The sequence below is a fragment of the Mobula birostris genome, chromosome 16 (assembly GCF_030028105.1).
Source record: "Mobula birostris isolate sMobBir1 chromosome 16, sMobBir1.hap1, whole genome shotgun sequence".
Classification (NCBI taxonomy): domain Eukaryota; kingdom Metazoa; phylum Chordata; class Chondrichthyes; order Myliobatiformes; family Myliobatidae; genus Mobula; species Mobula birostris.
In genome coordinates this window covers 70,437,338-70,451,563 of record NC_092385.1, presented here as the reverse complement: position 1 = coordinate 70,451,563, position 14,226 = coordinate 70,437,338, and the positions used below count along the sequence as shown (strand labels likewise).

The 14,226-nt window shown below is 43.7% G+C and overlaps 1 protein-coding gene across 4 annotated transcripts in view; it reads left to right on the top strand.

Annotated features, from left to right (window-relative positions):
- The window catches only part of mon1a (MON1 secretory trafficking family member A), a 76,960-nt gene that overhangs the window by 46,499 nt on the left and 16,235 nt on the right, over positions 1-14,226 (top strand). For all 4 annotated transcript variants that reach the window (XM_072280820.1, XM_072280818.1, XM_072280819.1 and 1 more), the window contains 2 exons: positions 4,569-4,714; positions 6,464-6,916. In XM_072280820.1, coding sequence (XP_072136921.1) covers positions 4,588-4,714; positions 6,464-6,916 — 580 coding nt within the window. In that variant the 5' untranslated portion in view covers positions 4,569-4,587. The remainder of the gene's footprint in view (positions 1-4,568; positions 4,715-6,463; positions 6,917-14,226) is intronic.

The window sequence follows — 14,226 nt, the reverse complement described above, 5'->3', positions numbered from 1 at the left end:
ACTGCTGAGAAAGTCCTCCCACTAGCAGTTTGTTTTGGATTATCTATTGATAAGAGGACGAACGAACCAATTGGGATAGTTATTATGCTTTGGTGTGTCTGTAAGATATTGTATGCGCGGGGTTTTGGGGCAGAAGGCGGGAGAGAGAGAGAGAGAGAGACAGAGGATGGACCAGGTGCTGTGAGTCCACTAATGGGGTCAGACCCCGAGCGGGGCATTTGGCGAGGAGAGGAGACGGAGATGGACTCGTGTGGAGCGTCTGGTCGACCACCGTTGTTGGTCCCAGGCGGCCAGTCGAGGTGGTCCGAGGGGGTCGCAGGGTGAAGAAGAAGGGTCTTGAGCTCCAACTGTTTGTGCACAAAGAGATTGAACTTTGATAAGTGTGGCGCCTTTTATTTTCCTTTTATATTTTATTCTCTATTAATTATATAGTTCAAGTAATATCTATAAACTGTAAATCATTTAATCGTATCTGGTGTATTGTCTGTTATTTGGGCGGGGTGGGGTACATCACACAGCATCCGCACAAACTGATTACCCAGTTTGGCGGGGCCAAGGCTGTGTCCCTAGACGACAGCGAGCCGAGCGACCCTGAGGCTGGCCAGGGGGGCTACACTAACATTGTGAGCGAAAGGGCCTGTAATGTGCTGTAAATTTCTATGTTCCATGTTCATTGCAAGAAACTACACTCAGTGGTAGCTTTGTTAGTGCCTCCCCTCTGCCACTACTGCTCCCCCTCTCCCATGTAATGTATAGACAGGCTAGGCCCTGCAGCCTCAACAGATGTTGTATAACTTGAAGAAGTAAAGTCAAGCTTACTATTTAAAATACCCATTTTAATAGACGTCACGATTGAGGACGCTGTTTTCACATTTACTGTAATCATGTTCTGCACAATCACACACATCAATCACACAGCTTTTTACCTTTACACATAGTTGTTACATGACCAAACTCTGGCACTGTAAATATCTCACGTAGACTTGAACCATATATCTCATTAACCTAAATTAATCCTATCCAGCATAATTTTTTCCATCAAATTTAATTAACACCAATAAGCTATCTGTTCTAACTCCACCACGAAGCCCTTTTGAAAGTTTAGCATCCACACCTTTTCTCGCTTTCCTCCAGATATATCTGGACTCCAGAGATTACAACCCAAAGCCACTGTCAGTCAACATAATTTCTTTGCGTTACCTTCCTACCTTTCACAGCTTTTAACCCCAAAGCTTTCTCACATTGCTTACATATATTTACAAAAGCTCAAAGTGCCGCATCTCTTAAGGGTTTTGTGCTCATAATATCAATTGGATTGATATCAGAAACAGGTCCACATTCAAAACTCAGCAATACCTTAAACTCTTCCGTCCTTCTTTCCTTTAAATCCTGTCTACTGCCTTCATTACTGGATGATAAGCCAGTGCAGTTCTCAATTAGATGCTTATTGTTCCGTTTCCCAGAAACCTGCCATTTGCCTTTCTTCATACAACTCCTACCACCCAGTGCCACTTCCTGTTTGCCATCTTCATCTTTTCCATTGCTTCCTGCCATCTCTACCCCACTTCCTGCCTGAAAGAAAACTCCCAACAGAACCCCAATCAGCTTTACCACATCCTCCTTAGATTCAGAGCTCAGTCTTCTAGCCAGCGATTAGATCGGTATAGGGAATAAAGGGAGTCCAGTATCCAGGCGAAATGAACCCTTTCTACTTTTGACTCTTAATGATGGTTGACAGTCCATTTTAAAGGTGAATTACCACCGTCAGCTGGACTGAAGTGTGGCGTGGAGAACTAGGAAATAAAACGCTTACCACTACTTTTTCAAATAAAAGCTAAATTACCCTAAAAAACCCTATAAATTGTAAGTAGTGAGAAACAATACTGTGAATTAAATTAATGTCACTCCCATAACTTTATAAAGTTTTGAAATAAAAACTGTCAACCCTAAAGATTGTAATGAAGCTTGTATTTGGTATCTTTCAACCTCATATGCTTCACACTGTAATGGTATGTATTCAACTGTTTCATAACGATGACAAAACCTACACAACCCTGAATGATGTTTTCTAACAAGATATAAGGAATAATCAAGTATAGTAAGCCTAATTCCAAGTCAAGTCAACTGAACCTCTTGACCATGTTTGCATGCTTTTATGCGTTGAGTTGCTGTTAAGTGATTGGCTGATTAGACATTTGCATAAATGAGTAGGTGTATCTAATAAAGAGAGTATATAATCTCAGGTATAATAGTGTATTATGGAAGAAATTAAACTGGATCCTTGGGAGCCAGTTATAGTAATGGATCTCAAGTGAGTGAGTTTGTTGAATGTTTATGAGATGACTTTTTAGAGCAGTTTGTCTTTGAGCCTACTAGGGGCTCAGCTATACTGGATCGGGTGCTGTGTAATGAACTGGAGGTGATTAGGGAGCTTAAGGTAAAATAACCCTTTGGAGGCAGTAATCACAATATGATTGAGTTCAACTTGAAATTTGCAAGGGAGAAAGTGAAGTTTGATGTAGCACTATTTCATTGAAGTAAAGGAAATTACTGTGGTATGAGAGAGTAAATTGGAAGGAGATGCTGGCAGGGATGACAGCAGAGCAGCAATGGTGTGAGTTTCTGGAAAAAATGAGGAAAGTGCAGGATAGATGTATTCCAAAAATGAAGAAATACTAAATGACAAAATAGTATAACCGTGGCTGACAAGGGAAGTCAAAGCTAATGTAAAAGCAAAAGAGAGGGCATACAAAAAAGCAAAAATTAGTGGGAAGATAGAGGATTGGGAAGCTTTTTAAAAACCTACAGAGTAAATAAAATAATTAGGAGTGAAAAGATGAAATATGAAAGCAAACTATATCAAGGTGGATGGCAAAAGCTTTTTCAAGTACAGTATGTAAAATAAAAGAGATGAGAGTGGATATAGGACCGCAAGAAAATGAGGGTGGAGATAAAATGGGGCACAAGGAGATGGCAGATGAACTAGATGAGCATTTTGCATTAATCTTCACTATGGAAGATACTAGCTGTATGCCAGATGTTGAAAAGTGTGAAGGAAGAGAGTAAATACAGTTACTATTTGAAGGGAGAAGGTGCTCAAAAAGCTGAAAGACCTAAAGGTATGTAAGTCACATGGGCCTGCTGAACTGCACCGGAGGGTTCTGAAAGAGGTAGTGATAGAGATTGTAGAGTCATTAGTAATGATCTTTCAAATATCATTGGACTGTATCATGGTGCCAGAGGGTTGGAAAATGGCAAAAGTCACTCCACTCTTTACGAAATGAGGATGGCAGCAGAAAGGAAATTGTAGACCAGTTAGCCAGACCTCAGTGGTTGGGATGATGTTGGAGTCAATTGTTCAGGATGAGGTTATGAAGTACAAAATCAGCATGGTCTCCTTAAAGGAAAATCTTACCAGACGATCCTGTTGGAATTCTTTGAGGAGATTACAAGTAGGATAGATAAAGAGGATGCTGTAGATGCCAATGAGTAGTGGTGTTCCACAGGGGTCGTTGTTGGGACCGCTTTTTATGTTGTATCTCAGTGATTTAGATGGTGGAATAGATGGCTTTGTTGCCAGGTTTGCAGATGATACAAATATAGGTCGGCTGCAGAAGGACTGAGATGAGGAGAATGGGCAAGAAAGTGGCAAGTGAAATACAATGTTGGAAATACATTGTTATGCACTTGGATAGTAGAAATAAATGTGCAGACTATTTTCTAAACGGAGAAAATCCAAAATTCTGAGATGCAAAGGGACTTGGGTCCTTGTGCAGAACACCCTAAAAGTTAACTTGCAGGTAGAGTTGGTGGTGAGGAAGGCAAATGCATTGTTAGCATTCATTTCAAGAAGTCTAGAATACAACAGTAGGGATGTGATGCTGAGGCTTTATAATACACCTTGAGTATTGTGAACAGTTTTAGACTCCTTCTCTGAGAAAAGATGTACTGGCATTGGAGAGGGTTCAGAGGAGGTTCTCAAGGATGATTCCAGGAATGAAAGGGGTATCATATGGGGAACATTTGATAGCTGTGGATCTGCACTCATTGGAATTTAGAAATGAGGGGGAATCTCATTGAAACCTTTCAAATGTTGAAGGGCCTACACAGAGTAGATGTGGAAAGGATGTTTCCCATGGTGGGAGAGTCTAGGACAAGAAGGCACGGCCTCAGGATAGAGGGGCATCCATTTAAAACAGAGATGCGGAGAAATTTCTTCAGCCAGAGGATAGTGAATTTGTGGAATATGTTACCACATGCAGCTGTGGAGGTGGGGTCATTGGGTGTACTTAGGGCAGAGCTTGATAGGTTCTTGATTGGACATGGTATCAAAGGTTATGGGGAGAAGGCAAAGCAATGGGGCTGAGGAGGGCAAATAAAAGGATCAGCCATGATTGAATGGTGGTGCAGACTCGATGGGCCAAATGGCCTAATTCTGCTCCTGTGGCTTCTGGTCTTATGTGATGTGCTCACCTTCTCGCTCAGGAGACCTGACCTCTCTAGGCATTATTATTTAATTTAAATAGATTCTGCTCATTCCAGTCAATTCTCTCTTTGCTTGCTTACAGTCAGCTCAGGAGTAAGAACATGGAGTCTGATGTTCACAATAGGAAAGTACCCTGGGAAGTCAATGGCTCCCTTGTTCCAGTTGAGCTGCAGCGTGGTAGCAGGTCAGAAAGTCCCACTCCAGGTCTGGTGGAAGGCACAGAGCCAGGTAAGTAATCCTTATCTACAGCTGAGGAAAAAATAATTCTCTGACGACTTCTCTTACAATGCTTAAATGGGTAGATGTTTCCTTTTATTCATATATGATAGTTGTTCACTGTATCTGATGATGACAGGAAACCTTAAAGTGGAAAAGTTGTTGCACTGGGGCATTTCCACTCTCAACCTCAGAAGTCCAGGTCCAGGGGTACGAGTGGACGTTACAAGCTGGGGTCTTCCTTGGTTGCAGTGGATGACCATGACGTCTTCTATTCCTTGTCATGCCTGGAGCATTGCAGAACTGCCTTCCTGGTCACTGGATCTTACTGTAGATATCATCTGCCCACACTGCCAGAGCTGACTTCACGTGCTCGGACAGGCATGACTTTATCTCGCAGGGTGTAAGCCCCACTGGCTACCCTCACCTGGTTTAGCCTGCCTGTCAAAGTGGTATATCGGGGTGCAGCTGTTGATACGTGCAAGCAGCTACTTAGAATCACAGGTGAGAGCTGAGTGTCTGGTGGGGATCAAAGGTGATTAAGCTGCTCCAGATCATACACAACAAGCCCTTTCACTCTTTCACTGCCTACTCCTCCCTAGACACTCCATACGCCCTTTTATTTAGATATACAGCTTGGTAACTGCCCCAATGAGCGTTTACACTGCCTAATTACATCCATGTGATCAAGAAACCTTCTAATCCATCCATCTTAGGGACTATGAAAGGAAACTGGAGTACCAAGAGGAAACTCACACAGCCACGCAATACAAAATTCTTACAGACAGTGGTGGGGGGAAAAAATCATCTGTTAAAATTCAACTTTCCAAGTATGAGAGATTTAAAGGTAACTTATTTTATGCCTGCCAGTGCTACACCTCTGCAAAAGTTGACAGAATAGTCTGTAGTTAAACCACGGATCATGCTGAATCATACTTGCCTGCAGCTGCTGGCGGGAATCTTGTAAACCTTTGTGCATTGAGGCATGGGGTTTGGAAAACACCAAAACTCAGATGTTGATGTATTTTCTGCTGTGCACGTGACCGCAGGGAGTTGTGGACAGAGCTCAGCACGTCACAGAATCACCCCACCCTCTATAGATTCTGTCTCCACTTCTTACTGCATCAGTAAAGCAGCGAAAATAATCAAAGGCACCACCTACATTCTCTTTTTTTCCCTCCCCATCGAGCAGAAGGTATGAAAACACATCCCATCAGGCTCAAGGACAGCTTCCACCCTGCTAGTATGTCTATTAACTAGTTCTCTAGTACAATAAGATGGACTCTTGGCCTCACAATCTACCTTGTTATGCACCTTATTATTTACCTGCACTGCCACTAAACCTAGCAGAGGAAAACAGATTGGTGAGGGAGGCTGTGGATGCATTTTGAATAGAGATGGTGGGGGTCTTCGGTGATGGATATTGCTTTCTTGCGCCAGCGCTCCTTGTAAATATGCTCACTGATGGGGAGGGCTTTCCTTGTGATGGACTGGTCTGAATTCACTACTTTTTGTAGGCTTCAATGCATTATTATGAAAGAATTTCTTGTTCCAACTGCCTATTGTTCCATGCAAATCATGTGAGCATCATCAGATTATTATCTGTTATCTCAGAATGACTCTATTGTAGGTTAAAAATCTTTGAACACTCTAAAAGACAACTGAAGCTCACTCACACAGACATTGTTCATGCTTAGCACTTATCAGTGAGGAGGTGGGTAGGAGAACGAGTATAAATAAACTGCTTATTCCTTTATCTAGGTGCAGGACAAGAGAGTGCAATGTTTGTCCACACAAGATCCTACGAAGACCTAACTGTGGATGATGAAGTGAAGACGTGCCTGGACAGTGTGGACGAGGAAGGCACTGAACAATCGCAAATCGAAGAGATCAGTAAAGATTTTAATGAGCTGAGCACCCAGCTGACTGGCATGGCGATGGATGTAAACAGGGAGATGAGAGACAGTGATGCAGATGGTGAGATGCTGTCTGAATGCCCACGCAGAGAACCGGCGCTGAGTGACAAGGAGGAGGACATCACAGCTGACTCGTGGAAGCAGCACCGCAAGCACATATTTGTCTTCAGTGAGGCTGGGAAGCCAATATATTCTCGTTATGGGACAGAGGAATCCCTTTCCTCCATGACAGCGGTGATGGTAGCACTTGTGGCTTTTATTGAGGCAAGCAAAAATGTGATCAAGTCCATCCATGCAGGTCTGTTTGATTTTATTTTTTTTTTGTCAGACCATGAGACCATAGAGTCAAAGTTGAAAGTAAATTTATTATTAAAGAACATATATGTCACCATATATAACCCTAGGATTCATTTTCTTGCAGGCATATGATTGAATCCAATAACTGTAATAGAATCAATGAACTAATAGGGTGGACAACCAGTGTTGAACTAATAGGGTGGACAACCAGTGTGCAAAAGACAACAAACTGTGCAAATACCAGAAAAAAAAAGAAATAACAATAATAATAAATAAATAAGCAATAAATATCAAGAACATGAGAAGAAGAGTCCTTGAAAGTGTGTCCACAGGTTGTGGGAAGATTTCAGTGATGGGGCAAGTGCAGTTGAGTGAATTTATCCTCTCTGGTTCAAGAACCCGAAGGTTGAGGGGTAATAAGGGTTCCTGAACCTGGTGGTGTGGGTTCTGAGGTTCCTGTACTTTCTACCTGTTGATAGCAGCGAGAAGAGAGCAAGTTAGTTATTAACAGCCAATAGAACCTATGCATTAAAGGCCAATAATACGTCAGAATTAGTAGGTCAAATAACTTCTGTCCTCTCCTGTGCGAAGGGTAGCTATGCTCTTCAAAGTTCGAAGTAATTTTATATCAGACTACATATATACAACCCTGAGTAAATTTTCTTGCTGGTATTCACAGGCATTGCTAGGCCCTGTACATAAGTGTAATTATGAGGAAAGCATGGCAGTGCCTCTTTTTCCCTTAGGAGTTTATGAAGACTCAACATGACATCTAAAACTTCGGCAAACTTCTATAGGTGTGAAGTACTTCCTGGGATGGAAGTAGCACTGCTTTTGAAAGAAAAATCTTACAAAAAGTAGTGGATTTGTCTCAGCCCATCATGGGTAAAGCCTTCCTCACTACTGAGCACATCTACAAGGAGCACTGTCACGGGAAAGCAGTATCCATCAGAGTCCACACCATCTAAGTCATGCTCCCTTCTCACTGCTGCCATCAGGAAGAAGATGCAGGAACCTCAGAACACACACCACCAGGTTTAGGAATAGTTACCACCCCTCAACCATCAGGCTCTTGGGGATAACTTCACTTGCCTCGTCACTGAAGCTTTCCTACAACCTATGGACTCACTTTCAAGGACCCTTAATCTCATGTTCTCAATATTTATTGCTTATTTATTTATTATTATATTTTTCTGTTGTATTTGCAGTGTGTTTTCTTTATCACATTGGTTGTTTGTCTGCTCTGTTGTGTGTGGTCTTTCATTGATTCAATTATGGTTCTTGAATTTACTGAGTATGCCCACAAGAAAAGGTATCTCAGGGTTGTATATAGTGACATATATATACTTTGATAATAAATTTACTTTGAGCTTTGAACATTAAATAAGCAATAAGTATCGAGAACATGAGATGAAGAGACCTTAGGTTGTGACGTCAAAGTTTGTGGGAACAGTTCAGTGTTGGGACAAGTGAAGTTGAGTGAGGTTATTCCCTCTGGTTCAAGAGCCTAATAGTTGAGGGGTAATAACTGTTCCTGAACCTTGTGGTGTGGATCCTGAGGCTCCTGTACCTTCTACCTGTTGACAGCAGCGAGAAGAGAGCAAGACCTTTCTTGCGTGAGTTGACTGCACCATATCTGTAAACTAAACTTGCCTGGACATTACCTTAACTTTTGCCTTGCAGTAACTTCCACACAGATGCACTCGTATCCATCCATTTGGATAAGGGGGATAACTGAGGGAATTTGTTAAATTTTATTAACTTGTGGGATATGGCTGTTGCACTTATTATCCATACTTATGGGTATGGGGAGCCTCTGATCATTGTTACATCTTTAGCATTTCTTTATTTTAGTTTAGTTATTTATTTTATTTAGAGATGCATGCAGAATAGCTCTTTGAGTTTCACTCACCGGCAACCCCTGACAACCCTGAATTAACCATGACCTAATCACAGGGCTATTTACAATGACCAGCTAATTTACCCAGTACATCTTTGGACTGTGGAAGGATACTGGAGCACCCAGAGAAAACCCACACATTCCACGGGGAGGACTTACAGAGGACGCCAGGATTGAACTCCAAACTCTGACACCCCAAGCTGTAATAGTGTCATGCTCACAGTTATGTTACCATAGCACCCACAGTATTTGTTTGATTGATTTTAAACTGCATAGTTGCTATGGTATGATTTGAACTTGAAAGGCAGAAGAGTAAAGTAGTAAAAATATATTTTTTTTCCAAAGTAGAGTCACAGATTTGTGCAAAATTTAAATGGGTCGTTGTCCCATTTGCCTGTGGCCTAGATAGAGTGGACATGGAGAGAATTTTCCTAAAGTAGGCGGGTCAAGGACCAGAGGGTACAGCCTCAGAATAGAGGGACATTCCTTCAGAACAGAGAAGAGGAGAATTTATTTCACGAGAGTGTACTGTGGAATTCATTGCCACGGATGGACATCAAGGCCAGGTCATTGGGTATGTTTAAATCTGAGGATGATAGGTTCTTGATTCGTAAAGACGTTAAAGGATATGGGGAGAAGGCAGGAAAATGGGGTGGAGAGGAGTATTAAATCAGGCATGATGGAATGGCAGAGCAAACGTGCTTGTCTGAGTGGCTTAATGCTGCTCCGATGTCTTGTGGTCTTATGCTGAACATCATGCTTATATATAATGACTTAACTTGTCTACATTAATTTTATATCTCTGTACACCCTGCTCATTGAAGTACCTACAGAGGTGTCATTTGATTTTATTACAGTTCCTGCCGCCTCCTGGAATGACCTCCAAAAATGTCAGCAACTCTTTATGTGAAAATGATACCACTCAGATATTCTTTACATTTCCATACCCCCCACCCCCCTCTTAAACTGATACCCTCATGCTTTAGACTCCCCTCCAAAGTGAAACGGACATTGTTAACCTGCCCTGGCTGTGCCTCAAGTAATTTTGTACATTTGTATCATAAGACCATAAGACAAAGGAGCAGAGTTAGGCTATTCAGCCTATTGAGTTTGCTCTGCCAGCCCATCATGGCTGATCCCGGATCCCACTCAACCCCATACACTCTTCTCACCATGTCCTTCGACACCCTGACCAAACTTCCATCTCAAATATACCTGCAGTCTTGCACTCGAGCTCAGTTTGTGGAAGAGCATTCCACACATTCACTACTCTCTGGCTAAAAAACTTCCTCCTTTACCTCTGTTCTGAAAGGTCGCTCCTCAATTTTGAGGCTGTGCCCTCTAGTTCTGGATACCTTCGCCATAGGAAACATCCTCTCCACATTCACGCAAACAAGAGGAAATCTGCAGATGCTGAAAATTAAAGCATCCCACAAGATGCTGGTGAACGCAACAGGCCAGGCAGCATCCATAGGAAGAAGTACAGTTGACGTTTCGGGCCGAGATCCTTCGTCAGGGCTAACTGAAAGAAAAGATAGTAAGAGATTTGAGAGGCGGAGGGCGAGATCCGAAATGACAGGAGAAGACAGGAGTGGGAGGGATGGAGCTAAGAGCTGGAAAGTTGATTGGCAAAAGGGATACAAGGCTGGAGAAGGGAGAGGATCATGGGACAGGAGGCCTAGGGAGAAAGAAAGGGGGGACGGGAGCGCCAAAGGAAGATGGAGAGCAGGCAAGGAGTTATAGTGAGAGGGACAGAGGGAGAAAAGAGAGAGAGAGAAAGAAAGGGGAAAAAATAAAAAATGAATAAATAAGGCTTGGGGTAAGAACGGGAGGAGTCGCATTAACAGAAGTTAGAGAAGTAAGGCAGAGTTCATGCCATCAGGTTGGAGGCTACCCAGACGGAATATAAGTTGTTGTTCCTGCAACCTGAGTGTGGCTTCATCTTTACAGTAGAGGAGGCCGTGGATAGACATATCAGAATGGGAATGGGATGTGGAATTAAGATGTGTGGCCACTGGGAGATCCTGCTTTCTCTAGTGGACAGAGCGTAGGTGTTCAGCGAAACAGTCTCCCAGTCTGTATCGGGTCTCACCAATATATAGAAGGCTGCATTGGGAGAACCGGACGCAGTATATCACCCCAGCCGACTCACAGGTGAAGTGTCACCTCACCTGGAAGGACTGTCTGGGGTCCTGAATGCTGGTGAGGGAGGAAGTGTAAGGGCATGTGTAGCATTTGTTCCACTTACAAGCTTAAGTGCTGGGAGGGAGATCGGTGGGAAGGGATGGGGGGTACAAATGGACAAGGGAATCGCGTAGGGAGCGATCCCTGCAGGAAGTGGGGGGTGGGGGGGGAGGGAAGGATGTGCTTGGTGGTGGGATCCCGTTGGACTGCATTGGTGCTGCTTCCTGCACGCATGCTAAGCTCACTGACTTCATTAACTTTGCGTCCAACTTTCACCCTGCCCTCAAACTTACCTGGTCCATTTTCGACACCTCCCTCCCCTTTCTTGATCTTTCTGTCTCTGTCTCTGGAGACAGCTTATCTACTGATGTCTACTATAAGCCTACGGACTCTCACAGCTACCTGGACTATTCCTCTTCCCACCTTGTCTCTTGCAAAAATGCTATCCCCTTCTCGCAATTCCTCCGCCTCCGCCACATCTGCTTTCAGGATGAGGTCTTTCATTCCAGGACGAGGGAGATGTCCTCCCTTTTTAAAGAAAGGGGCTTCCCTTCCTCCACCATCAACTCTGCTCTCAAACGCATCTCTCCCATTTCACGCACATCTGCTCTCACTCCATCCTCCCACCACCCCACTAGGGATAGTGTTACCCTGGTCCTCACCTACCACCCTGCCAGCCTCTGGGTCCAACATATAATTCTCCGTAACTTCCGCCACCTTCCCTCCCAGCACTTATCCTTGTAAGCGGAACAAATGCTACACATGCCCTTACACTTCCTCCCTCACCACCATTCAGGGCCCCAGACAGTCCTTCCAGGTGAGGTGACACTTCACCAGTGAGTCGGCTGGTGTGATACACTGCGTCTGGTGCTCCCGGTGTGGCCTTCTATATATTGGTGAGACCAGAAGCAGACTGGGAGACCATTTCACTGAACACCTATGCTCTGCCTGCCAGAGAAAGCAGGATCTCCCAGTGGCCACACATTTTAATTCCACGTCCCATTCCCATTGTGATATGTCTATCCATGGCCTCTACTGTAAAGATGAAGCCACACTCAGATTGGAGGAACAACACCTTATATTCCATCTGGTTAGCCTCCAACCTAATGGCATGAACATTGACTTACTTCTATAACTTCCGTTAATGTCCCTCCTCCCATTTTTACCCCATCCCTTATTTATTTATTATTTATTATTTTTTTCCTCTCTGTCCCTCTCATAATAACTCTTTGCCTGCTCTCCATCTTCCTTTGGCGCTCCCGTCCCCCTTTCTTTCTCCCTAGGCCTCCCGTCCCATGATCCTCTCCTTTCTCCAGCCTTGTATCCCTTTTGCCAATCAACTTTCCAGCGCTCAGCTCTATCCCTCCCCTGCCTGTCTTCTCCTAACATTTCGGATCTCCCCCTCCCCCTCCCACTTTCAAATCTCTTACTATCTCCTCTTTCAGTTAATCCTGACAAAGGGCCTTGGCCCGAAACGTCGACTGTACCTCTTCCTATAGATGCTGTCTGGCCTGCTGCGTTCCACCAGCATTTTGTGTGTGTTGCTCTCCACATTCACCTTATTTAGTCCTTTCAACATTCGGTAGGTTTCAGTGAGATCCCTCCGCATTCTTCTAAAATTCAGAGAGTACAGGCCCAAAGTTGCCAAATGCTCCTCATATGTTAATCCCTTTATTCCCAGAATCATCCTTGTGCACCTGCTCTGCACCCTCTGCAATGACAGCAAATACTTCCTGAGGTCTGCAGCCCAACACTGTTAACAATACTCCAAGTGCAGCCAGACTAGTGTCTTATAAAGCCTCAGCATTATCTCTTTGTTTATATTTCATTCCCCTTGAAATAAATGCCAAGATTGCATTTGGCGTCTTTGCCACAGAATCAACCAGTAAATTAACCGTTCGGGGTCTTGCACAAGGACCCCTAAGTTCCTCTGCATCTCTGATGTTTGAACCTTCTCCCATTCAGGTAATAGTCCACACCAAAATGCATTATTATAACTTTCCCAACACTGTATTCCATCTGCCACTTTTTTCCCCATTCTTTCAATTTGTCTAAGTCTTGCTGCAATCACATTGCTTCCTTCGCACTACCCATCTCTCCACCTATCTTTGTATCATCTGCACTCTTTGCCACAAAGCCATCAATTCCATTATCCAAATCATTGATAAACAATATGAAAAGCAGCGGTCCCAATACTGATCCCTGAGGAACACCACTAGTCACTGGCAGCCAACCAGAAAAGGTCCCCTTTATTCCCACTCGCTGCCTCTTGCCTGTCGCCATTCCTCTATCCATGCCAGTATCTTTCCTGTAATGCCATAGAAATTTATCTTTTAAGCAGCCTCATGAGTGGCACCTTATCAAATGCCTTTGGAAAATCTAAGTAAGTGACGTCCAGTACCTCTCCTTTGTCCACCGTGCTTGTTACTTCCTCGAAGAACTCCAACAGATTTTTCAGGCAAGATTTCCCTTTACAGAAACTATGCTGACTTTAACTTATTTTATCATTAGTCTCCAAGTACCCTGAAACCTCATCCTTAATAATAGACTTCAACACTTTCCCAACCACTGAGGTTAGGCTAACTAGTCTACGATTTCTTTTCTTTTGCCTTCCTCCCTTCTTAAAGAATGGTGACATTTGCAGTCTTCCAATCACAAAAAAGAAAATCTGCAGATGCTGGAAATCCAAGCAACGCACACAAAATGCTGGAGGAACTCAGCAGACCAGGCAGCATCTATGAGAAAGAGTACAGTCGATGTTTTGGGCTGAGACCCTTCGGCAGGCTGGAGGAAAAAAAGCTGAGAAGTAGATTTGGGGAGCAAGAAACACAAGGTGATAAGTGAAACCTGAAGGGGGAGGGATGATGTAAAGAGCTGGGATGTTGATTGGTGAAGGAGATACAGGGCTGGAGAAGGGGAGTCTGATAGAAGAGGACAGAAGGCCATGGAAGAAGGAAAAGGGAGGAGAAACACTAGAGGGAGGCAAGAATATAAGGTGAGAGAGGGAAAAGGCGATGGGAAATGGTGAAGGGGGTGGGTGAACATAACTGGAAGCTCAAGAAATCGATATTCATGCCATCAGTTTGGAGGGTACCCAGGTGGAAAATAAGGTGTTGTTCCTCTAACCTAAGTGTGCAGGAGGACATGGATAGACATATCAAAAAGGGAATGGTAAGTGGAATTAAAATGGGTGGCCACTGGGAGATCCCACTTTTTCTGATGGACGG